Genomic DNA, 27,506 nt, shown 5'->3' on the forward strand with positions numbered 1-27,506 from the left:
AATTCGAAGCATTGTTATTTTTCTGACATTTGTGACCTTTGACCCTTTCCTTTCCCTTCATATCAACTTCCCTGCAAATTTGAGTTACATAGGCTAATTTCTTTACCAAGGTATTGTTTTTATGACCTTTGCGAACTTTGAACACTGACCTCATTTGCCCAAATTTTAATCACCTCTTCCTTAGGTTTCACCTACTGCCAGAGTTAATTATAACGAAGACATGGCATCCATATATGTGGACATCACATTTTGGGTCGTGTAAGCCACACTTGTATATGAAATGTTAATTCATAATTTGGCCTACGTGACCAATAATGTGATTTCCACATGTATGGTCGCCAGATCTTTAGGTGTTTAAGTTATTTTTAAATGAACAAAAATAGACACTTATACAGAGCCCTTAAAGGGACATCGACAGAAATAAAATACATTTAAATAATCTGGTGTGCACCACATTGTTTGTAGTGCGCACAACAAACAAACTGGTAAACATTAGCATTGTATAGCATTTACGCTAGCGGACTTTTGGCATGCAAGTTCTTTTGTTGTACTTAGATCCTCATTTATTTATTTTTTTTATATCGTTTGAGGCTAAGCTCAGGCGCCAGTTGAGTCCAAGATTGAAGTAAAGCGCAGCTAAATCATGTTTTTTTTTTTTTTTTTTTTTAGCGCACCAAAACTGCTGGTGTCCAATGCGCGCCTGAGCTAAGCCTCAAATGATATAAAAAAATAATAAATGAGGATCTTACTAAAGAACAATTAGGTATCGTGCAAACAATAGTCCGCTAGCTTAAATGCTAATGTTTACCAGATAGTTTCTGGTGCGCGCCAGATGGTTTATGTTTATTTTATTCCTGTCAATGTCCCTTTCAGAGCTGCGTACACTTGCCTTATATGGAGTTAAACCATATTTTTACTGAATTACCGTATTGGCCCGAATATAAGACTGTGTTTTTTGTATTGAAATAAAACTGAAAAAGAGGGGGTCGTCTTATATTCGCGGTCTAGACATTATACCCATTCACAACGCTAGATGGCGCCAGATATCATTGAAGCAAGCGATGTTCTGTCATGACAGATCCCAGCTACTCTTTTTAGTTGAACCAGTTTGCATTATTTTATTGCAATGTTTTGCCTTATTCAGATTTGTTTAAAGACTACAGTTACAGTTAGACTTCACTTTGATGGTTAATGCAGTTATTGCAATTTTGTTGTTTTATCACAATAGATTGGTTTATTTACATTTCAAAAACCAGAAGTCATTCATTTCCGAACGTGATTGCACTTTAAATTACATATTTAAATGTCAGATATTAAGATTTGAATGAGGCAAAATAACATGCTTTTTCTCTCAAATATATTGTTATAATCATTTGTTTCTGATGTACTGTAATTATTTTCTGTATAAAAATTATTTTGGTGTTCAAAAAGTCTTTTTTTCAAACTTGAGTCTTGAAAAAGAGGGGGTCGTTTTATAATCAGGGCCATCTTATATTCGGCCCAATACAATAAAACTCAAGTTTGAAAGCCTGACATGAAGTCGTCCCATCCGTACAGTTACTGGAACAGGCGCTGGTAATCGAGGAGCAGCTCCGGCGCGCGGCCTACCTCAACATGAGTCAGGATCCCGGGCACCCCGCCATGGCGCTCAACACCCGCTTCACTGAGGTGGAGTGCCTGGCCGAGTCCCACCAGCACCTCTCCAAAGAATCACTCGGCGGCAACAAGCCCGCCAACGCCGTTCTGCATAAAGGTAAACCTTAAGATCTGTGACTTCTCCTTGGTCTTCTGACTATAAGTCGCGATAATTTTTGAATGTTTTCTTCTCAATATAGTGCTGAACCAGTTGGAGGAGCTCCTCAGCGACATGAAAGCCGACGTGACGCGGCTCCCCAACATGCTGTCACGAATCCCGCCCGTGTCGGCTCGCTTGCAAATGTCCGAGCGCAGCATTCTGAGCCGTCTCACCAGTCGGGGTGGCGAACCTCCGCCGCAGCAGGTGCGTGGATCCCGATTTTATACATCTGTCTTGACCTTAAAGTGATTTTTTTTTCCCGTCTGTCTCAGACTTTCAGCCAAGGGGGATTCACCTGCTCCCAGATGTACGGAAGCACATTTGGGGGTGCGTTCAGGGGACCCGGGGGGCAGCCCATGGTCAATTACAGTCAGATGCCTCTGGGGCCGTACGTCAGTGGTGAGAAGTGACGTCTTCAAGACATAGTCTTTGCACAGTTCACACGAATATTTTGCATCAAACTGTAGTTTTCTTACTTGTACTACAGTGGTATGAAAAATTATTTGAACCTTTTGGAATGTCTCACATTTCTGCTTAAAATCACAATCGGATCTGACCTTTGTCAAAATCACACAGATTAAAAAACTGTCTGCTTCAACTAAAACCACCCGAACATTTATAGGTTTTCATATTGTAATTTAACTCAAATTCGCATTTATATTTAGAATTTTTGTAATTTTGCTAATCTTTAGATGAAAATCCAAAAAGGCTACTGAGCAGTTGGGATGCTGATTCAACAATTTCCACCGCACCGCATAAAATAACTAGAATAAACAGTTGCAATCCCCCTTGCTTGATGGGTAGCTTGGTCCAACTCTCCGATGCATGCAAAAGGCCCCAGGCTTTGGAGACCTAACAGTAGCAACGTGAAACCTATTGATTTTGAGTCATAAAACCGGGTGGGGCAGATCAACTTGCTTATTATTATTTTTTTTTTCATGTATTTATTTATTTATTTATTTTAACCTGTCCTGTTCAGCTGTTTGACACGGAGAATGGAAGTCTAAGTGCCTGGATAGTCTGAACAGTTTTAATGTTTCACATTGAGAGTCTGACATACCTTGTTTATTATAACAAAGTAGCGAACAGGACGGGGTTATGGGGGAACAGAAGAAAAGAAACACAAGAGAAGAAAGAGAAGAAACACAAACAACAACAAGAAATACATTGAACGCCTAACTACACTAACTACTAATATGTTGGTACTATCGTCAGCTAAATGTATTTCCAGTTGACACCATGTGGGGGGCCTGTTGACCAGGCAAAGAGGGGGAAGGAGGTGGGGGAGTCTATTAGCTAAGTGATAGAAAGGGGTAGAGTGTACACAAATCATCTCTGTGATCTAGAACCCAGTAATTGTGTGAATCCCTTGTGAGTGTAAGCCCGTTGGCGACCGACCCTACGCTGCCCCATCGCTAATCCCGGCAGCGAAACCCCCCCGCTCGAGCGTGCCCAATCACATCGAGCCGCACGCGAGTCCCACCGGGCACGCAACAGCCACGCAGACGAGCGGAGACACCACGCATGCGCCGACACAGGGCCACGGCCCCCACCCAGCCAGCCAGCCCGGGGAGGGAGGGCGGGGCGTGTGGGGCTTCAGTGCGGGTGGGGGGGCAGCGCAGCCCATCCCTCCTCCCGCTGCCCAGCAAAGGAGCTCTCGCCTCCCCCCCCCCGGAATCCAGGGTGGTCCCCCGGGCCACCCACGCGCCCATCTACCGGCCTTCAGGGATGGCAACAGGGGACGCACCACCAACCCCACGCCCATCCCCAACCCCGTCCGCCCACCCGGGCCACGAGCCGCCGCCGCAGCCCTCCAGCCGGCACGGCACGCCATGGGGCCCCCAGCGGCCCACTAAGCCCAGGGCAGGGCAGGATCCCCCGTTGTAGCAGGCAACATCCAGCCGATACAATAAATAAGTAAATAAATAGGCAACCATAAATAAGTAAATAAATAAGCAACTTGCTTATTTAAATTTGGCACCCTGAAGCGGTGGTTGCTCTGAGGATGGTAGGGATGGACTTATTTAAGAGGGTGGGGGTTAAAGTTTGGTTCTCAACGTGGGTTATTTATTTAGTGTTTATTTTTCAGCTTACAACTACATAACTTCAGTTTAACCAGCTTTACACTATAAATGGCTGTGACTCTGACAGGCTTTAACTGGGATGAGGGAACAGTGAATAGAAATCAACACTGTCATCAACACTTTCTGGCTGTGACTCAGTCAGTCTTTGCCTCTTTTCTTTCTTCAAACTCTATATCAAAACTTCCTTACTCAACTTATTTTTCATCTGAGAACAAATCAAATTAGATGTTTACTGAGCCACCATCAGCAGTTTTTTCAAAACTATTATTTCATTATTAGAGAACTCATAAATGTGTACCTTTCTAGATAACGTTGTTAAGAGAACGGACAAATATGGTTGCCTATAGAGTAGAGGCGTGTGAAATTTCCGATTCTTAGATTTTTCGTGATACGGCTGTGGAAGATTCAAGAAGGATTCACAAACATCCAAATTCCGATTATTGAATTATACCAGGTAAAGCGGAAATAAAACACAGTCAGCGCGGTCTTCGGGACGCAATGAGGAACGGACCGAGAGCAAATATCATGTTCAACTCATGCCGCTAGATAAAAAAACAAATAAACAATAATACCTGACTGCGGCCGTCAGCCGCTACAAACAGCGCCCAGTTGCTAGTTGCTACAAACATACGGCAACATACGGCTATGGTAGATATCACATATATCCGGAACTACAAGTGAAATGACAGACGATGGCCGTGTTAGATCATATACCAAGAACTAGATGCGAAATGACAGACTTTCCCGCACTTGTAAACAGGCGCCATCTTAAAGCAGTAGACTTCTCTAGAAGGCCCTGTTGTAGCAAACCTAGTTACTTTTTATCCAAAAATACAACAACCCCAAATCGGCAAAATCTTGACTTGAATCTATTGTCAAATGATGAAACAGTTTTAAAACTTTCACGTCAAAAGTAGACAGAAGGGAAATTATGGAATAACGGGAGCAATTTTAACAACTTAAACGGTTGATTCACAACATTAAATTAATTGAATGTAGTTTAAAGCTGCTGATACAGAATGGGGACTTGAGTATTTTATTTACTGTTTTTAACGGTTAACTTGATACTGAAATAGTAGTTTGTTTAGCCTGAGAGGATTTTTGAACAATTTTGGAACTAGTGTACAAAAAATTAAAAGCGGGGGGTTGTGGTGCATCAATAATCGATTTATAATCGAATCGGAGCCTCTGAATCGTAATCGTTATCGAATCGTTAGGTGCTCAAAGATTCCCACCTCTACTATAGCGAGTAGAGACACACGGGTCGAAATAGCCTTCGGGCAGGGGAATAATTCATTATTAAAGTACAAAACTATATACGGTAAGTGAAAATTAAATATTATAAAAAAAAAATTTTTTTTAAATCCCCACAATAAACCTGGTGTAAGAATTTTCACTACAGTATTTGCTCGAACACAGTTGAATAGGGTAACACCGTTTGTTTTCAACCACCAGATCTCCTCAGACTCCTCATGTCACAAAAGGGGCACTTTGGGCATGTAGGGGCAAAGGGGCAAGTGCTCAAGCCCCACCGCACGTGCTTGTGCATACACATACAATAGAGGTCCCTCTTAGCCAATTGAATAGCAGGAATGCTAGGAAATAGCCAATGGCAGAACAGCTAAAAGTATGCTACGCTCAATTAACTCTGGGAGCTGGGAGTACCAGCCACACTGTATTTTGGCCTTTCTTATCCTTATATTTCTTTCCTAACAAGAGGCAATATTTTCTCGAAAGGCGTGTCTTAACCTGAAAATTCTGTATGTTAAGACGTTCATAAGTAGAGGTACCACTGTAGTTACATTACAATTGTTTGAGAATTCCTGAATTCATAAGTACACAAATGTCCTGGTTTCAGTTTCAAACGGTCCGCCCAGCAGCCACCTAGACAAGAAGACGTTCGAGTCCCTGCGAGACGCGGCCACGCCCGACCTCAAGTCCGGAAAGGCGAGCGATGTCATCTGCATCGAGGACTGAGACGCTTTCTCTCCCGCGTTTTCATTTGCTGACATATTGAATCTCAAGAATTGCACTTTGACCTTTGCAGAGGTTTTTTAACTTAATATTTTGACTGAAAAAAAAACACCCTCCGACGAGATGTCAGGACTGAGGTAAAGTGTGACTTTTCCTCAATTTTTTTTTTTTTTTAACGCAGTATTCGTCATTCATGTCGTGTTGATTATTTCGAAAACCTCTTCATGTATGCAGTACATGCCCGGAAATGCGCCTCCTGCTTGTTGCGACGGTCTTTACCTCACATGGATGGTGTTGTGGGTGACACCTGCAGGACTTTTGATGCATTGCAGCGTGTTCGGTTTGTACCCGACTCGGGATATTTTTGTGATTTGAATGTTAGTGACTGCACTCTGAATGCGGAGGCTGCTTTTTGGTTTAGTTTGAAGAATGCGACGGGACCATCAGAGCTATGTTTTGGCTTCAGTCCTTCATGAACATGTGCGCTTATGTTTGAAATCGAGAATGCTGTCTGTTTTAAAGGCTTGAATCCCTAACTGGAAACCCAAATTTTAATCCATAACCTCTGTTAGAAAATTTAATCCAGTCACTTTGACGGCATCATCAAGTCATTACCTAATTTAAAAATCCGTAACCCTGGTTTAACAACTATAACCTATACAGTTTGAAGATAGCAACGGGACCATTACTTCATTTTGACCATAACATTAGTACAGTGGTTCTTAACCTGGGTTCGCGCGAGCCCCAGGAGTTCGGTGAGTAAGTCTAAGGGGTTCGGCGAAGGTTAAGACACAGAGGCTAAAGGCAAAGTGTCGTTTTAAACCAGGTTTTGGACTGGTTTGCACCCTATTTACAGGCTTTATTCTATTTCTTTCAACTGCTAGTCTTCTATCCAATGGGAGGAGAAGATGGTTCGCTCAGTGGAAGGTTGACTCACACTTGGTATGAGGAAGCATAACCAGAGGTGGGTAGAGTAGCTAAAAACTTTACTCAAGTAAAAGTAGTCATCACTCAACTACAATAAAAGTATTAGGCGAAAAGTATTGAGTAACATTGTGAGTAACTGCTTACAATGTCAGATTTTTTTAAAAAAACTGTGGTATATTTTTTTCTTAGCATATCATTTTTATGAACTGTTATAAGAGGTGTCCAATACCGGTAGTCCCCGGGTTACAATGTACTCGACTTACGCGATTTTGACTTTACGACGCCGGCATCTCGTCCGCCATTTTGTCTTCAGTCAGTCGCACTTGATATGAGGAAATATAACCAGAGGTGGGTAGAGTAGCTAAAAACTTTACTCAAGAAGTGTTACTTCAGAATAATATTATTCAATCAAAAGTATTCATCACTCAACTACAAAAAAGTATTAGGCGAAAAGTGTACTCAATAAGTAACCATTTTAATAATTGCTTACATTGTCAGATTTTTTAAAATAAAGTTTTTTTTTTTTTTTTTTTTTCTTAAGTAAAAGTAGTCATCACTCAAGTACAAAAAAAAGTATTAGGCAAAAATTATTGAGTAACATTGTGAGTAACTGCTTAAAATGTCAGATTTTTTTCATAACAGTGGTATATTTTTTTCTTACCATATCCTCTTTTTGAACTGTTATAAGAGGTGTCGAATACAGGTAGTCCCCGGGTTACAATGTACTCGATTTACGCGATTTTGACTTTACGACGCCGGCATCTCGTCCGCCATTTTGTCTCCAGTCAGTCGCACTTGATATGAGGAAATATAACCAGAGGTGGGTAGAGTAGCTAAAAACTTTACTCAAGAAATGTTACTTCAGGTAAGAAGTGTTACTTCAGAATAATATTACTCAATCAAAAGTATTCATCACTCAACTACAAATAAGTATTGGGCGAAAAGTGTACTCAATAAGTGGGGTGGCGTGGCTCAGTGGTAGAGTAGTTGTCCCCATAACCAGAGGCTGTGGGTTCGATTCTCCACCCTGATGAACTCGTCTAAGTGTCCTTGAGCAAGATACTGAACCCCACGTTGCTCCTGGTGCTGCGTCACCAGTAGGTAGATGGCCAGATAGTGTAAAGCGCCTTGAAAGGTGGAAAAGCGCTATATAAGTGTAACAATGTTAATAACTGCTTACATTGTTGGATTTTTTTAAATAGTGGTATTTATTTTTTTTTTTCTTAGCATATCATTTTTATAAAATGTTCTAAGAATTTTCCAATACAGGTAGCCCCCGGGTTACGATGTACTCGACTTAAATGATTTCGACTTATCAGCATCTCATCCGCCATTTTGTCTCCAGTAATTTTTTTTTAGTCTCATAGACAGCATCTTACGATATCTTATTTTTTACATTACCTTATTAATATGATGTGTTCTGTCTGCCTTTCCAACATTATTCAAAACAATTCTTAAAAAAAAATTCTAGCATTATTATTATAGTACACTATACAATAGTATAATTATAATAATTATTCATTGCCAATCATATTTGTCATAAAGAGTATCATTCTTCGTGTAAAATCTGTATTCTGTAGTATTTACTCAACATATTATAATATTAATTCTGAAGTATGTGGGATTAACTCCAGAAATCTTTGTTTATATGACGAACATGACGTGCTTTTATTTTGAAATGTTCACCAGAGGTATGTTCGCTAAACTGCAAACCGAAAGCTTTACACTCCGTAAAAAAACTTTCTTCATCATTGCTTTTGGTGTCACTAATAGATTTAATTTTTTTCCGTTAGCAAATGCTGTTAACCAGCTGTTGAGTGTTATTGTATGACTGATTGAAGCTGTACTGCATTGTTTTGCCACAGAGTGTGCTGTCGTGTATTTTATGTTCGGTGTGAAGAAGAAAGTTAAAAGAGGCATTAGCGGCCTCCGGCCTGTTCTCAACTTCTCCCACACTGCACTTTGGCTCTCATGGAGAGCACGTACGCTCATGTGTTCGAAATCAACGATAGCCGACGTGCAAAGTAGCAAGTGAGCTGTAAAAATAGCGAGCTTAGCGGGGTGAAAAACGCAGGAGAGCTAAGTGAAGCTAACGAACACCTAAGCGGAGCTAAGCAATGCTAAACGGAGCTAAGCGAAGCTAAACAGCGCTAAATGAAGCTAAGCGACTGATACTCAGTCCGTCGTCGTGGAACAATCCATTGTAGTGCGTGTGTGTTGGGGGGGTAATATAAATGCAGCATTCAAATGGCTTTCTTTTTGTTTTGTTATTTGTTTGTTTGGTATGCTAACATAATTATACATGACGAATAGTTGGGGGTGCTGCTGGCTCCGGTGACCCAAGCCCTTGCTCGTTGGGGCAAGGGCAGCTGGTTGGGGGCCTAGGGCGATCGCCTACTTCGCCTGAAAAGATCCGCCTATGGGTAGAGCCACTGTGGATAGCTCTGATTGTTGACAACGTTCTTGCTAACAATGACAATAAAGTTCTATTCTATTAAAAAATAAAGTCAAATCGAATTAGTAGAATAAAGAGGAAGAATGTAACGCCTCTCATGTAGTCCAGAGTAGTGTTTCTTCTTCACGAATCTAAAGTAAAAGTATGTCGTGGTAAAACTACTCTTAGAAGAACATTTTTCTAAAAAGTTACTCAAGTTAATGTAATGGGTTACTAACCCACCCACCTCTGGTTAAGAACCACTGAGTTGGATATTAGCTTGCTAGCTTAGCTATATCGGTTCTGAATTTTAAAAAAAAGTTGCATTATTATTAAATTCTTGAGGGTTCGGTGAATGCACATGTGAAACTCATGGGGTTCGGTACCATTAGGAAGGTTAAGAACCACTGCATTAGAACAAAAAACTCACCCTTGCAGTTTTTTTCAGCATGGATGCGAAATTCTCGCTTCAGTCCTCCATGAACATGACTTGTTTCGTGTATATTTAATACCGTAATGCTAATCCTCTCTTTAGAACCTGGGACCAACACGTAGTTTTTATCTCCTCATTTGTAGTTAGCCGGTTTGGGTTAGGTTGTAAAAGAACCACGACAGGACCATCAAAGTTTAGTTTTCCGTTTCCGAAAGTTTTTGGTTTTGTGACAAATTATGGTTGTTGATTGTAAACACAACAAACAAACACACCTGGTCGTTTTTTTAACATACAGCTCGGTTTTTGCCCCACGATTGTGGTTTTCCTGATACGAAAGCGCCCAAACCTTATTGTCTCTTCCCATCCAAGCAGACTATTTATTTCATTCCATGTGAAAGCTTTTTTGTTGCACTATCGTTTTTGTTCTTGTCGCAAACGACTCGCGTTACAGACGAAACCTCAGAAACGTGTAAATAAGGTGCCGAAATCCCCATGAAAATAAGATGAATGTCCGCAAGGTGACCTCGAAAGGAACGCCGGAGACAACGTATTCTGATCAAATGCAATCAAACTGAAGTCAGGACGAATGTACTAAAAAAAACAAACAGACTTCAGTCTAATATAAATATTGCATATGTACATGCTTCTATTGAACATGGCTTCAAAAGCTAGGAAAAAAAAGAACAAAAAAGACCTTGACGAGGCACCTTTTGTTGCAGCGAATGCACAGCTTCTGAAGCTTTTTTTCTATGGCGGTTCACTTTGGGGCTGGGGGGGGGGGCGTTTTGATGAAGACGACGCATACGGTCTTCTTCTGACTTGTGCTGTGAAGGGACTGGACCACAAAGTGAACGGTCATCTTTTGATTTGTACTGTGGTTTTGTTTCATTGTGTTTTAATAAATCTTCTGATGACATGTTCTGTATGCGCTTGTCAATGTCAACTAAAACTTGGTTCATGTTGAGTGTTTTGTGACATTTAGAGGAAATTAATTGCTAGTTACGGTATTTGTTAACACTTTATTTGACAGTGGCGCCATATGACTGTCATTAGACATCATACAGTGGGGAGAACAAGTATTTGATACACTGCCGATTTTGCGGGTTTTCCCACTTGCAAAGCATGTAGAGGTCTGTAATTTGCATCATAAGTTCTCTTCAGCTGTGAGGGACAGAATCTAATACAAAAAAACAGAAAATCACGTTGTATGATTTTTAAATAAGTTTGCATTTAATTGCATGAAATAAGTATTTGATACATCACTAAAATCGAACTTAATATTTGGTACAGAAACCTTTGTTTGTTATTACAGATACCAAACGTTTCCTGTAGTCCTTGACAAGGTTTGCACACACTGCAGCAGGGATTTTGGCCCACTCCTCCATGCACATCTTCTCCAGAGCCTTCAGGTTTCGGGGCTGCTGCCGGGCAACACGGACTTTCAGCTCCCTCCATAGATTTTCTATCGGGTTCAGCTCTGGTGACTGGCTAGGCCACTCCAGGACCTTAAGATGCTTCTTACGGAGCCACTCTTTAGTTGCATTGGCTGTGTGCCATGGGTCGTTGTCATGCTGGAAGACCCAGCCACGACCCATCTTCAGGGCTCTCACTGAAGGAAAGAGGTTGTCAGCCAAGATCTGGCGATACATAGCCCCATCTGTCCTCCCCTCAATACGGTGCAGTCGTCCTGTACCCTTGGCAGAGAAGCAGCCCCAAAAACATGATGTTTTCTCCTCCATGTTTCACGGTTGGGATGGTGTTCTTGGGATTGTACTCATCCTTCTTTTTCCTCCAAACACGACGAGCCGAGTTTAGACCAAAAAGTTCAATTTTGGTCTCATCCGACCACATGACCTTCTCCCATTGCTCCTCTGGATCATCCAGATGGTCAGTGGAAAACTTCAGACGTGTCTGGACATGCACAGGCTTCAGCAGCGGGACCTTGCGTGTGCTGTAGGATTTTATTCCATGACGGCGTAATGTGTTTCCGATGGTTTTCTTGGAGACTGTGGTTCCAGCTCTCTTCAGGTCATTGACCAGGTCCTGCCGTGTAGTTCTGGGCTGATCCCTCACCTTCCTCATGATCAGTGATGCCCCACGAGGTGAGATCTTGCATGGAGCCCCAGAACGGGGCAGACTGACCGTCAACTTGAACTTCTTCCATTTTCTAATAATCGCTCCAACAGTTGTTACCTTCTCACCAAGCTGCTTGCTTATTTTCCTGTAGCCCATCCCAGCCTTGTGCAGGTCTATTATTTTATCCCTGATGTCCTTACACAGCTCTATGGTCTTGGCCATTGTGGAGAGGTTGGAGTTTGTTTGTTTGAGCATGTGAACAGGTGTCTTTTATACAGGTAACAAGTTCAAACAGGTGCAGTTACTTCCGGTAATGAGTGGAGAACAGGAGGGGGTCTTAAAAAAGAACTAAGAGCCGAAATATTTACTAGTTGGTAATGTATCAAATACTTATTTCATGCAGTTAAATACAAATTTATTATTTAAAAATTATACAATGTGATTTTCTGGATTTTTGTATTAGATTCCGTCCCTCACCGTTGAAGAGAACATATGATACAAATTACAGACCTCTAAATGGCTTGCAAGTGGGAAAACCAGCAAAATCGGCAGTGTGTCAAATACTTGTTCTCCCCACTGTAATTATGACATGACACTGACATGAGCATTTATGAATTGATTATAACAGATGTCATTTGGTGTTATATGGCAAATTATCTCACTTTTGAATGGATATAAAAGATCCTAGCTGGACATAAATGGAGTTAGTGACATAATTTACCGGATGACAATGACATAAGCATTTCGTAATGCCAATGATAGTGTCATGTCATAATTATGAGGGTCTTATGACAGTGTGTTGACGCCGCTGTCAAATAAAGTTACCTAATAACCCAAATAAATCAACAAATAAGCTGCAGGATTCACAATGAAGGAAAAAAAGTAGTGGATTATAGTCCGAAAATTACATTACATAAATAATAAGCGAAAAGAAAAAACACTGGTAGGCAAAACATAATTTTAATTAAACTACTTATTTTTAGTTTTGATTGTAACAATAAATATGAAATTACCACTTTATTAACATTAGGCTAACCCTTATTTGTATTTCAAATTATTATTATTACAGTTAAACTAATTATCCTAAATAGCAGGGCATAACTCATCAAGTTTAAATTTGATATACGAAACTGCTGAAAAACAGTTATAATGATAAGTTAAAAAATTAAAGATACATAGGCTAATACATGACTTTTACAATTAATTTGTTTTGATTTTTTGAAGATAATTGTTGTAACGATACAATACATACATGGTAAATGTGAAATTCAAGTAAATCTTTTATTTTAAATTATTAAAAAAGTATTATCCTTTACTGCATGATCATTTTAAAGAATATTTTCACTCTTCAAAATTTTAATTTTTTCTTAAGGGTGACTGAAGAAATACCCCTCAATGTCAAGTTATAATTCTCATTTATTGACAAAGATGAGGGAACCCTGAAGAACAAGAAAATATCTAATTAGCCACAGCATACTAACTTAACTGAAAACAGAACAACAAGTACTAACACAACAGATAACATATCTTTCTCTGTACATATGTAAGCCAAAATACAACAAGATGCACATAATTGACATTAACAGAGAGTAGACTTACAGAAATATGTGTGGAGCACAAATAGCACATAGCAATAGCATAAACGTCTCATACAACTACCAAGTTCCACCTCTCCCACTGTTGAGATGAATAACATTACAATGGAACGGCGCTGCCCCCTAGGGGCCGGGGGCATTCTCTTGAGTAACTTAGTGATAACAAAACAAGCAAAGGAAACATTTGAATAAAAAAAAAAAAAAACAATTAAAATAAGTATTTTATTGTATTTCCATAAAACCAAATGACTTTACAGAATGTTAGGTCACTGAACTTCCCTAAATTACTATTGATATACAATTTTACCCTGGAGAACCCCATTTACGTAACCCATTTACATCTAGTGGACTAGATAAATGTGGGCGAATGGTTTCCAGAAGAGGGAAGGTGATCTCAACTGAAGGGGCTGAACTACCCGAAGGCAACATAACTGATGTGCTGGACAGCTACAAATACAGTGGGTCAAATAAGTATAGGGTTAGAGGTCGACCGATCGTCAACTGATATACAGTGGGGCAAATACGTATTTATTCAACCACCAATTGTGCAAGTTTTCCTACTTGAAAAGATTAGAGAGGCCTGTAATTTTCAACATAGGTAAACCTCAACCATTAGAGACAGAATTCGGGGGGGGGGGGGGGGGACAGAAAATCTCATTGTTTGATTTTTAAAGAATTTATTTGCAAATTATGGTGGAAAATAAGTATTTGGTCAATCCCAAAAGTTCATTTCAATGCTTTGTTATGTACCCTTTGTTGGTAATGACAGAGGCCAAATGTTTTCTGTAACTCTTCACAAGCTTTTCACACACTGTTGCTGGTTTTTTGGCCCATTCCTCCATGCAGATCTCCTCTAGAGCAGTGATGTTTTGGGGCTGTCGTTGGGCAACACCGACTTTCAACTCCCTCCACAGATTTTCTATGGGGTTGAGATCTGGAGACTGGCTAGGCCACTCCAGTACCTTGAAATGCTTCTTACGAAGCCACTCCTTTGTTGCCCTGGCTGTGTGTTTGGGATCATTGTCATGCTGAAAGACCCAGCCACGTCTCATCTTCAAAGCCCTTGCTGATGGAAGGAGATTTTCACTCAAAATATCTCGATACATGACCCCATTTATTCTTTCCTTTAAACAGATCAGTCGTCCTGGTCCCTTTGCAGAAAAACAGCCCCAAAGCAAGATGTTTCCACCCGTATGCTTCACAGTGGATATGGTGTTCTTCGGATGCAATTCAGTATTCTTTGTCCTCCAAACACGAGAACCTATGTTTCTACCAAAAAGTTCTATTTTGGTTTCATCTGACCATAACACATTCTCCCAGTCCTCTTTTGGATCATCCAAATGCTCTCTAGCGAACCGCAGATGGGCCTGGAAGTGTACTGGCTTCAGCAGGGGGGCACATCTGGCAGTGCAGGATTTGAGTCCCTGGCGGCGCATTGTGTTACTGAGTAGCCTTTGTTACTGTGGTCCCAGCTCTCTGTAGGTCATTCACTAGGTCCCCCCGTGTGGTTCTGGGATTTTTGCTCACCGTTTTTGTTATCATTTTGACGCCACAGGGTGAGATCTTGCATGAAGCTCCAGATCGAGGGAGATTATCAGTGTTCTTGTATGTCTTCCATTTTCTAATAATTGCTCCCACAGTTGATTTCTTAACAACAAGCGTTTTACCTTATTGCAGATTCAGTCCTCCCAGCCTGGTGCACGTCTACAATTTTGTCTCTGGTGTCCTTCGACAGCTCTTTGTTCTTGGCCATAGTGGAGTTTGGAGTGTGACTGACTGAGCTTGTGGACAGGTGTCTTTTATACCGATAATGAGTTAAAACAGGTGCCATTAATACAGGTAACGAGTGGAGCCTCGTTAGACCTCATTAGAAGAAGTTAGACCTGTTTGACAGCCAGAAATCTTGCTTGTTTGTAGGTGACCAAATACTTATTTTCCATTCTAATTTGGAAATAAATTCTTTAAAAATCAAACAATGTGATTTTCAGATTTTTTCCCCCCAAATTCTGTCTCCCATGGTTGAGGTTTACCCATGTTGACATTTACAGGCCTCTCTAATCTTTTCAAGTAGGAGAACCTGCACAATTGGTGGTTGACTAAATACTTATTTGCCCCACTATATGCCCTACCAGTAATCAGATACCCTGCTGGCATCGTATCCTGACCACTGGAGGAGATGCAGGCTACCGACATCAAGACAAGAAAGCTCCTTACAATGCAAGGAGGGTTTCACCCTAAGTCCAGCATCCTGAGGCTCCACACAAAGCGGAAAGAGGGAGGCCGAAGACTAGTGAGCATCAGAGCCACTATCCAGGAGGAAACTACATCCCTCCAAGAGTACATCATGAAAATGGCCCCCAGTGATGACCTGCTCAGTGAATGCCTAAGGCAACAGAAGCCCAGTAAAGAGGAGGACCCTGAGGCGATATCATGGAGGGACAAGCCGCTGCATGGTATGTACCACTGACAAATTGAGGGGGTAGCTGACATGGGAAAAACATACCAGTGGCTGGAAAAGGCCGGACTGAAAGACAGCACGGAGGCACTGATCATGGCAGAACAAGAACAGGCCCTAAACACAAGATCAATAGAGGCCGGGGTCTATCACACCAGACAGGACCCCAGGTGCAGGCTATGCAAAGAGGCCCCTGAGACAGTCCAGCACATCACAGCAGGGTGTAAGATGCTGGCAGGCATGGCATACATGGAACGACATAACCAGGTAGCAGGCATAGTGTACAGGAATATCTGTGGCGAGTACGGACTGGAGACCCCAGAGTCAAGGTGGGCGACACCTCCAAAGGTGGTCGAGAACAACCGAGCCAAGATCCTGTGGGACTTCCACATCCAGACAGACAAACTGGTGAAGGCCAACCAGCCTGACATAGTGGTGGTGGATAAACATCAGAAGATGGCAGTAGTGATAGATGTAGCAATCCCGAGCGATAGCAACATCAGGAAAAAAGAACACGAAAAGCTGGAGAAATATCAAGGGTTGAAGGAAGAGTTGGAGAAAATGTGGGGAGTGAAGGCAACAGTGGTGCCAGTAGTGATCGGGACACTAGGGGCAGTAACCTCCAAGCTGGGTGAATGGCTCCAACAGATACCAGGAACAACGTCGGACATCTCCATTCAGAAGACAAGATGAGCGGACTCAGATGCAGAATTCAGTCTTTTAATAACTTAAAATGGCCAGAGGCAAGTACAAACTAAGGGCGCTCCAGTAGGAGGAAATAACGGGCTATGAAACAAAAATAATAAAAACGAGAAACAAGAGAGCCAGGCAAAATGCACTGGAGTATACCATTACAACAAAGCGCTAGGCATGAGGCACAAAATAACAAAGAGTTATGGCAGAATACTATGAACAACTTACAACTTAGAATATCTTTGGCTATGGACTGGCTTTGGTGGCAACGAACGGCGAAGACACTTTGGCACAAGACTAGGGAGTGACAAACAATTTAAGCATATGAGGAATGGGGCACAGGTGGGAACAATAGCTAATCATAATCAGAGACAGGTGAGACAGCAGGAAGGGTGAGTGGTGGAAACAGGAGGTTGAGCCTTCAAAATAAAGCAGGAAGAGACAACAATATACCAAGACATGACAACCCACACCCAGGCGTGACAGACAGCTAAGATCCTGCGCAGAACCCTCAAGCTCCCAGGCCTCTGGTAGAGGACCGGAACTTGCGAGGAGAGACCATATCGCCCGGGTGGGCGAGACGATTTTAAAATTTTTTAAAAATAAATATACACACATACACACACTTTATACAGGGGATGAAAATAAAGGGAATATAACAAAACTTCCCTGTGGCACATTGAAACTCTTCCAGGCTCCAACATTAAAAGGCTTTCAGCTCTCCCTTATAAAATGTAAAATAAAAATAAGTCTTATAAACAGCCAATTGAGTCAGGCTTTGACTGTGTCAGTTTTTTAATGACTCCTTGAAAATACAGTTAGTTATTCCATATAGAAGGTGAGGCTTTTTTTCTTTAATTCAAACTTGCATGCTTACAAAAATCTGCTTCAAAAAACAATTGACAAAAAATTGACAAATACAGATGTATTCATACTGGTTACATTATCATTACAAAATAATAGACATTTGTGGTGACACTTTGTTGGACATAATTCACCCACCGTAGTTGTGTGTCTGTTTGGCCGAGCGCGTTACCGGCTGCGTCACAGTCACGTGACAGACACTATAAAGAGCTGCGCGCGTTCCGGCTCATTAGAGAGAATACAGGAGAGTTCACAGAGTGCAGAGAGTTACAGAGCTGGACACAGCAATTGAGCAATAAAGACTCTTAACATTGCAAACCGCTTCACATTAATCAAAAAGATAATATATACAGTTTAACTTGAAAAAAAAAAAAAGATACATTTTTAACCAGAGGCTTCAAAAAAAAAAAAAAAAAAAAAAAAAAAAAGGTTAGTTAGTCTTACTCATTTTAGTGTATAATCTATTTTTGACCCAAAAAATGTCAATATAGGAGATTTCTTAGCGAACTTTTGTTTGTGACTAAAAAACGTAGTAACAAAATAGTAGTAATACTAGTAACAAATAATGTCATTGGAATTCAAGCATTATGTATTGCATTACGTATATTCAGCATGTATTACGCCACTGTTACAGCGAAAAGTATGCCGAGTATTAAATCTTTAAACAAACAATAATTATACCTCTACTTTCATATTATAGTATCAAACAAGATCAATATATCATTTAATGTACTTCCCCCAAAAAGTTTTAATAGAAATGCCGCAAAAATTAAGCGAAACCCGGAAGCGACCGCCGAGACAGATTGGTTTTAATTCCGCTATGCCCGCCTATTTACCCCCTAACCTCTCCGTGATTGGTCCAAAATCCCTGCTCGATCCCTCCTATTGGTCACTCACTTGTCGTTGACCTGTTTCGCCATTGGCCGGTGTAGCGTGAGAGCTCTCCCTCGGTCGTCCAGCTTTTGTGCCGCTGTCTGGGTAACAGCGCGGGGTCGTGGACGGTGGGAGGAGGGAGACGAAGCGAAGAAAGGACAGACAGGGATGGAAGCTGGGGGGAAAGCACTACTGAAAAGGCGGCGAGGGCTTAACAGAGAAAGGCGCGACGAAGGACGACTACAGCCGGCTAGCGAGGTGGCGTACGAGCGTACCTACTTGCCAACGGGACACGAAACGAAGACACTCCAAAGATGAGAAGTGGGATTTTTATGCGAGTTTACCAGCATTGAAGCAAGCAGAGGACGCAGAGGTGAGGCTTTTTCTTTGCATTTTGCAGAGGCAGCACAAGAGTGGGGATCAATAATGGGGGGTGGGAGTACTGAGCAGTGAGTAATGGGGTTCAGGGGCCTTGTTTTGGGGTTCCTCCTCAAGGAAAGATGAAAGCCTGCAATACTGTGTCATTCCCTAATTCTTCAATCATTCATTTTCCATTATAGACTTTACAGGTACTTGCCAGCCAATGACAGGGCACATAAGCAAATCCCACCTGACTTTTGGCATGCAAAGTGGGGAACACCCTGGACCGGGCACCAGCCAATGACAGGGCGGGACACCGAGTTATAAATAGCCTCCCCTCCTGAGAAGGACGTCACACAGCGTCAATGGGGGTCCCATCTTGGGAAGAGAGGGTTTAAGGGGAAGAAGCATAGCCCTGATTTGCATTTCCTCCATCTTTCAGGGTGGTGGGGGCTCACTGTACAACATTGTTGTCTTCTTAGTCACAGCCCAATCCATTCACGCACCCCTCCGGAAGCCCGGACACGCACAAAACTCCATTGATATGCTTGAAGGTTCGCTTGACAACAACACTGAGCCGGCAAAAATTGCACAACGGGGATTTGTGCCCTGAAGACAGCAGGGGAAGTGATACTGGAAGAAAAATTAGCATTTGTAGGAGCCTACTCTTTTAAAATCCATTCCAGTTTGTCCAAAAGTTGTTGAATGTGTCTTCCTAGGGTAAACTTGAATAATATGTAATAGGGCGGGGCTTAAAAATCCAGGTGATACCAGTGTCGCTCACCTGTCGGTGCAGAAAAGAACCGCAAAGTTACAAAAGCTACCATTTGTTTGTACTCTTGTCATCTTTTTAAAAGATGAATGCAATCCTTGTTTGCGTGTCCAGTGCTTTAAACGCACCCTTGTCTTGCCACAATAGTGACATATAAAGGCAGTGCACTATTGTTCTGACAGATGGGTGACCTTGACTTACGACAGCAACATCAATACTGCTGCTTCCTCGGCACATCCATCACATTAGCCGAGTTGTTCGCGAGGGTGCGTTGCCAGCATGCGGCAAGGCAGGTGAAAGCCAAACTGATGACACAGGCACAATTCACACTCAAAGAGTAAATAATCCAGCATCTGCTGATAGCACAAGGCGTGTGCTACCGGGTTTACTTTCTGATATGATATTCCTAGGAATCCAAATTAGTTGGAATTAAATTTACTCGCTGTATACCAAAAATGTACCCTTACTGAAATTCTTCACGATGACCGACGTAATTTTGACAATGTCGATAGATTCGGTAATTTAATAAAACAAGGAAATATAGTCTTTTCATCCCGCCTTGACTCTGTGTTGTTCGGCTATGTTCATTCCCCTTTAAGAAAGCAATCAGTGTGCTTACGTATTGTGTCACATGGTCATCAGGAACTCAAACAAACAGAAGCCCGGTAGGCTAACGTTAGTGGCTATCGCTTGTTGGTCCTCCGCGTGTTCGTTTTCAATTCAGGTGAGACGGCTGGACTGGATTGTTGAATGAAGACTGGAGGCAAGAGATCAATACTGTGCAGTTATAATTTCAGAAATTTCTGGGTGCACTTAGTTACAGGACAAGCCGTGTAGAGAAATGCACATTAAACAGAGGGCTAGGCCTTCATTATATACAAATAAGGAGGTGTGTCTGGAACGTTTGGTGATTAACTCTTCTTGCAGATCTTGCAAAATAGGTCATGAGCCTTGTTGCTTTGGCAGTTAAAAGTCGATGATTATCTGAGGCAAAACTATGAGTGTGTTTGGTGGGGCCTGCGTGCGGCTGGATGTGATTGGGCGCGCTCGGGTGGAGGGTCCTGGTGCCGGGACTGGCAGTGGGGCGGCGTAGGGTCGGTTGCCAACGGGCTTACACCCACAAGGCATTATCATGATTACTGGGTTCTAAATCACAGAGCTGATTTGTGTACACGCTACCCCTCGCAATCACTTAGCTTATAGACTTCCTGTTAAACTATGCTCTCAATTATGTGTTAATTGACCTGATTGTGTGCACCTGTGTGGTGGTGAATAAATGCCCCCCTGCATGCAGTCAGTGTGTGTGCAGCGAGTGACCAAGCAAGCAGCAGCGTCTCATTGTCCTCCTTTTGAACAGTTTGTATCTACTTTTTATATTCGGTGCTTTCGCTAACTGAAAAGGTACGCAACGTGTACCGCTGTGAGGGTTAACTCTGCCAACACTTCCCCACCCCCTTCCCCTTCTTTCCCTGGTCAACAGGCCCCCCACATGGTGTCAACTGGAAATACATTTAGCTGACGATAGCACCAGCATATTAATAGTTAGTTTAGGCATTCAATGTATTTCTTGTTGTTTGTGTTTCTTTTCTTCTGTTCCCCCGTAACCCCTTCCTGTTCGCTGCTTTGTCATAATTTAAAAAAGAACATATATATATCAGCAGTTTCAGTGAAAAACAATTCCATTCGTGGTCATGCTTGCAAGCATATCAGAAGATTGCATTAGGCGAGATGCATACTGACTTTATGCAACAAGCAAACGTGATAGAGTCAGGCTTAAGGGAGCTTTGCCACACTTTCACCCGACGTTAAGTAGACTCTTGGTGACCTCCAAACGAGCTTTCACTCGCTTTCCTCCTTGTTTCTCACGATTTCAGGAGAGGGTGCTTTCTACCGGTAGCCAGGCCACAGGCTAACACTAGCGGCTAACGCTATAAAATGAACGTGATAGAGTCGGATAGCGGCTCTAACCTTGTCAAAATGGCTGAACTTAATGAGTGGATTTGGCACGGACTGCATCTAGCAATTTTGCCTGGCTCTGCCAGACTATTCTCCCTGTGTTTTTCAAACACTGAGAGTATAGTCTGGGAACCAGCCCGTTAACGGCCTCTCGAACAGGTACAAAATCAATCGACAAATCAGATTCGTTTATTTGCGTGACGTGTTCTTAACGAGCAACGTTACTCTTGCGCGTCGAAAGTCGTCTCCACAACAACACAGATGGTGAACGGCAGAGCCGAGAATATGTTCCAATCCATCGTAAAATCCGTTTTAAATGACCAAAAACACATCGACACGAGTCATTGACAACAGTCTGTCTCGCGCTAGCCATGTTGAATAAAGTCCGCTCTCTTTGTATGTTTACTTCCGCGGGCAAGTCCGTCATTCCGTCGTCATTTTACTAACGTCACGTCTGCCCGTCGCTGATTGGTCCACTCCGCTGTCTGTTTGCTATGGCTTGCTCCGCCCTGGAAATTGTATCCGCGGGAATGGTGGCCAGACTCAATAGCTGGAACAGCGGTGAGTCTGGTGTACCAGGCAACTAGCAATTAGTATGTCATGTTATTTTGTATCTCTGTGTGTGTGATTTATTTGATATCTTTTATGAGGGTAAAGCATTCAGCATAAATTATAATGCAACAGTGAAGCCTATATGACTGTTTAAGGGCCACAGCTAATTTTCTGTATGTGCTTGCTTCATTTTGAGTCATTACTGCCATGATAAAATCTGAAAATGTTTCATTGGCAAACGAGCAATATAGCTTTAATGTGTGTGTGTGCGTCTGTGTGGGGGGTGCATGTGTGCGTGCATGTATTAAAAAATGCTCTGGAGAAAAAAAACCTGAAACCTTGAAGTGAACACTTGTGTTGAGTAATTATGTCACAACAGCCATGAACAATAAGTTGTCTGTTTGAAGTGTTTTGTCCAAACTGTAAGTCATTTGTGTTACAATGACATGTTTGCACAGTTGTCGTATTGATTTTTATAATGTTGTACATTGTTCAAGTCATACAAGCTGTTATTAGTGATCATACTTGAATTCTTATGGTTTACAAGAAATTTTTATATCCTTAATGTTTCGACTACATGTACAATCGTTTAAGTTGAATTGAACTCTGGTAAATAAATCAATGAGAAACAGTTCATTTGTATTTCACACATTGATTCAGATTTTCAAATTGTGTAACAGTCCTCTTGGGCGAATTTAGCGTCATTTATCGCTATCGAGGTAAATCTGCTCAATTTACCGTGAGACCTACTTTAAGCCATATCGCCCAGCCCTAGTCATAGTGACTAATTGTCTATCTTAGCCAGGCAGTGTCAGCTCTAACAGCTTCCCACTCAGGTTGTTGAGACCAAAGACATATTGGCGCAGGGTGAACCATTTAAAGATAGTAAGTCTTTAGGGAAAGTGGAAGGAAACGCTCCAGTAACATCAGCGCCTGGCAACGTTTTAGATCCTCGTGCTGTTGAGCCTTGTGCAATTGTTTGCCTGGAGGAAAGTCCAAAAAGTTGCATTTCCTCATCCGTGACTTTCTCGTACATCGCCAACATTTGTTCCCGTGTGGGACGTTTATTGTCGCTTGCTGCACTCTTGCTTTTTTTGGTGGCAGATTTACAGCTGTTTGCAAAGTCTTAAGTGCTCCTTATTTCAAGCGAGCTAGTAAAAATAGCTTCATTCCGCTGCTTTCAACCTGGCTTGTGTTGCTACTGGGAATGGCATTGTTGCAACCAGCTATGCTAACTGAAAACGACTATGAATTTAGGGTGAGCAGGACCAGGGTGCGTTATTTGAATACATTAGTCAAAGTGATGTGTGGACTAGGGATGTCCCGATCCAGGTTTTTGCCCTTCCGATCCGATACCGATATTGTTTTGCACTTCCGATCCGATACCGGCCGATACCGATACCGACCTATCTGAGCATGTATTAAAGTTTAAAGTTATTTAGCCTCCTTACTTAGTTGTCAGACTCATTTTGAAAAGGGTTTTAGAACTCTTGATAACAACTAGCCAGCTGAATTAGGTGAGTTTGAATAACACACAACAGTTGGTAACAAGAAACTGACCTGTTTATTCAGTGACAAACACAAAACATTCTAAATAAGAAACAGAAATGGCATAGTCAGTCAGTAAAACGTGCAAATAATATTGTAAACTGTCAGTGGAAAATCCCACAAATCCCCCAAGCTATTAGATGCTTTTAATTTTTCGTGCATTAGTTAAAAAATTGTATAAAAAGCCTCTCAGGTTTGAATAAACGACTATTTCATTATCAAGTTAACATTTTAAAACAGTAAATAAAATACTCAAGTCCCCATTCTGTATCATCAGCTTTAAACTACATTCAATTAATTTAATTTTGTGAATCAACTGTTAAAGTTGTTAAAATCGCTCCCGTTATTCCATAATTTCCCTTCTGTCTACTTTTGACATGTCAAAGTTTTAAAACTGTTTTGAAGATAGATTCAAGTCAAGATTTTGCCGATTTAGGAGTATTTTAGATAAATTAGGTTCGCTTGGAAGGTTCACTACAACAGCCTACAAGGGAAGTCTCCTGCTTTAAGATGGCGGCTGTTTACTAACGCACCTAGTTTTCAATGCATGTGTTGCTAACGCTGTCGAGTCTGTCATTGTGCATCTAGTTCTACATACATATGATATCTATTAGACAAGCATGATGTTTACTCTCGGGACGCAATGCGGTCCGTTTCTCATTGCGTCCCGAAGACCCCGCTGTGTATTAGTTCCGCTTTACTTGACATATTTCAATAATCGGAATTTTGATGTTTGTGAATCGTTCTCGAATCTTCCACGGCCGAATCGCTCAAGGATGTAATGACGTCTGAGCATGTTGTACCGTGGTTCTAATGCTGCGTTCCAGAAAAGTGGGATGACGGACTTTTCCGACCTCCGACAAGGAAAATATAATTGGAACACCACTTGAACTGGGAGGTCCAAGTCGCGAAGTCAGAGAAAAAATAACTACCCCGACTTCCAAGTTGTTTCAATCTGACGTCACTGGACAAAATGGCGCTCAAGAAAACGAATGATAACACAATAATGAAGTAAATCAAGTTTATTTGAGACGCCATGTATTTTTTATCATACAGTGAATTATCTTTGTTGTGCTATGTTTTTTTATATTGACGATCAGCAAAGGATGTAACTAAAAAAAGGCAGTTTACAGTGTGGGCAATAACGCAGCCGTCGTTTTTCCTCTACTATTTGATCGCTAATAGGAAGGCAGGTTCGCTGGAGGTCAAAATGTCTTTGGATGGCCAAAATAAAACACACCTCGTCACGATCAGCCATCTTTGTTGTTTACATTTGCTTGGAACGCTTTGAGGTCGGAACTGGTACCATCCGAGTGGGATAAATCCGACTTCCCACTTCTCTGGAATGCAACATCAAAGTGTTGGATGGTGCGTCTTTACTCACGAGAGATAATGGCTCGTCATCCAGAATAAATTCTTCGGCAACGACTCTTGTTATTCCCTGGGCTTTGGGACTGTCAAGTGCCAGTTTGTCACGCATAGCAAAAGTTTCTGCCAGTGTTAGTTGCGTTGGTTGTATTAAAACTTCTTACAGCTTTACCACCACGCTTGACTTTATTGTGGCATATGTTGCACTCTGCCTCTTGGTCTTTGTCGTCCTTTAAGGTGAAATGATCCCACACAGCTGACATTTTTACCGATAAAGTCTCTCGGTAAATTGGGAGACGGTAATGTAGTGTGTTGAAGGAGTGCTGTAAAATGCGGACCGGATTTTAGGGAAACCGAAGCAAAAACTGGAATGGATTATGTATATCGGTGCGCTGGAAAAACCGGACCGGATTTTCAAAAAACAACTGGATCGGAAATCTGGATCAGAATTTTTCCGTGTCGGCCGATCTGATACCGATCCGCATTTTTTTGCCCATATCGGCGTCCGATCCGATCCAAATATCGGATCGGGACATCTCTAGTATTATTACGGAGGGTAATGTAACTGTAATCAGCTACGCATTTTACGTAGATGAACCGTTACTGAGAGCTACGACATTAGCCTGGTTCATGAAATATTTCAAATGGACCTTTGTTATGGTTCTTTTTGGGAAACAAAATGTGAAAAAAAAAAAAAGTCATGATATGACGCAATTTTGCCATAGCACGACATGGTGAGGTAGTCCGACTCCGATGCAGCCCACCACCGCAGCTTCAAAAAATCCTAGGGGAAACACTGCTGTTGTCGTCCAACATGCCTCCTCCCTCCCAGCATGCATTGCAGCGCTATAGATGTAAATAACATTCAAACATCATGTTCTGAGCTAAATATTTCTTCAGTTACTGTTCAAGTTGTTTCATTAATTGCTAGTTATGCTATTTAGTTTGTTGTTATGTGTTCATTTTAGTTTTGTTTCGAAACAATGAGTTTGAATGACCTTTGATTTAATGGCCTGCTATTACTTGTCATTGTTTGTGAAGTGGGTGGAAGCCAGTTCTAAAGCTTACAAATTAAGACGGAATTGATCCTCCCTGCCTTATGAGTGCCACAAATTGAATGGTGGCCACTAATGGTAAAGTCTCTGGGTTAGTAAAGCGAATTGACTGAACTATTTATGAGCTATTTTGTGCAAATCATTGGGCAATAAAACTAGTCTGTATATCGTGATCCATTTTTGCGTATCGTGACATCTTGCCAAATGATATCTCGTCCCAAATCTTGTGGTCCACGACAAATCCAGGCGCAGTTTTCTATGGAATAACCATATTCCAATGTTGACTTTGTCAAGATCTTTGATTAAAATTATTGGGGAATCCAGTTCAGTGGCAACTGACTGCATGTCTTGCTAGATCATTCTTTAATTGTGGCACGTCAAGTTGTTTATTTTGCATTTCAAAAAAGATGTTAAAATATACAGCCCTAGGATTTGTAAGAGTTCAGCTCCGCTTTAATTGACAAAGCACCGCGTTACAAAAGGGAACGTAATTGCGTGTCTGTGAAAACACATCATGGTTTACATTGAAGATGTAACAAATTCCATGCATTCTTTGCGAAGACAGAGCACCCTTGTATGAGTTGTATTGAGAAATCAAGTTTCAGTACAGTTTTGCTGCCGGTAATTAGTCCCAAAGTTTTCTGGCCTGTTGGACCACTTTTAACCAGCAACGTCATTTCACTTATTACCCAATTTTCTCGACAGTGGGGGGATTTTTTTCTCTCTGTTGTATGTAGGTCAGGAGATGGGTGTGTAGGAGTCGATTTCATCTCTATTTTGTCATCTTATTCCCCCCCATAAGAAGAATAGCTTTTACTTTGTTCACTCCTGAGGCTCTTTGTTTTGTCCAAGTGGGAGTTCTTTTATAAGTCATCCAAAAGCCTTTCATCCTCAAAAATGCTCGGCCTACCTGTCAGATTGATACTTCAAGCCCTGACTGCGACTGCATGGACTTAATGCTTCTTTTTTTGCAGTTAAAAACCTTATCTGTCAGCCACAAAAAGCACTCACAGTATGTAAAGATCATGCCAAATCAAAGAGTGGAGCTATTAACCTAAATTTGGAGTAGGGCTGCAGCTATCGATTATTTAAGTAATTGATTACCGTATTTTTCGGACTATAAGTCGCAGTCTTTTTTTTTATAGTTTGGCTGGGGGTGCGACTTTTACTCAGGAGTGACTTATGTGTGAAATTATTAACACATTATGATTAGAGCTGGGAATCTTTGGGCACCTAACGATTCGATTACGATTACGATTCAGAGGCTCCGATTCGATTATAAAACGATTATTGATGCAACCCACTCCTTTTTTTTTTTTTTTTCTTTTTAAATTTGTTTTGTACATTAGTTCCAAAATTGTTCAAAAATCCTCTCAGGCTAAACCAAACTACTATTTCAGTATCAAGTTAACATGTAGCAGTAAACAAATATACAAAAATAACTGTAAATAAAAAACTCCAGTCCCCATTCTATATCAGCAGCTTGAAACTACTTTCAATTAATTTAATGTTGTGAATCAACCGTTAAAGTTGTTAAAATTGCTACCGTTATTCCATAATTTCTCTTTTGTCTACTTTCAACATGTAAAAGTTTTAAAACTATTTTAAAGATAGATTCAAGTCAATATTTTACCGATTTAGGAGTATTTTAGATAAAAAGTTAATTAGATTCGCTTGGAAGGTTCGCAACAA

At 41.4% G+C, this 27,506-nt stretch overlaps 2 protein-coding genes across 3 annotated transcripts in view; both read left to right on the top strand.

Annotated features, from left to right (window-relative positions):
• The window catches only part of chd5 (chromodomain helicase DNA binding protein 5), an 89,204-nt gene extending 78,527 nt beyond the window's left edge, over window positions 1-10,677 (top strand). Inside the window, exons 35-38 of the mRNA XM_057845922.1 lie at window positions 1,558-1,753; window positions 1,836-1,999; window positions 2,068-2,194; window positions 5,738-10,677. Of these exons, the coding sequence (XP_057701905.1) occupies window positions 1,558-1,753; window positions 1,836-1,999; window positions 2,068-2,194; window positions 5,738-5,856 (606 nt within the window). The 3' untranslated portion in view covers window positions 5,857-10,677. The remainder of the gene's footprint in view (window positions 1-1,557; window positions 1,754-1,835; window positions 2,000-2,067; window positions 2,195-5,737) is intronic.
• Window positions 10,678-18,100: 7,423 nt separating this feature from the next.
• arhgef10la (Rho guanine nucleotide exchange factor (GEF) 10-like a) overlaps window positions 18,101-27,506 on the top strand; it is a 389,757-nt gene continuing 380,351 nt past the window's right edge. For both annotated transcript variants that reach the window (XM_057845783.1, XM_057845784.1), the window contains exon 1: window positions 18,101-18,576. The gene's annotated coding sequence lies outside the window, so the exon portion shown is untranslated. The remainder of the gene's footprint in view (window positions 18,577-27,506) is intronic.

Source organism: Corythoichthys intestinalis, chromosome 9, assembly GCF_030265065.1.
Source record: "Corythoichthys intestinalis isolate RoL2023-P3 chromosome 9, ASM3026506v1, whole genome shotgun sequence".
In the NCBI taxonomy this organism is placed as follows: Eukaryota; Metazoa; Chordata; class Actinopteri; order Syngnathiformes; family Syngnathidae; genus Corythoichthys; species Corythoichthys intestinalis.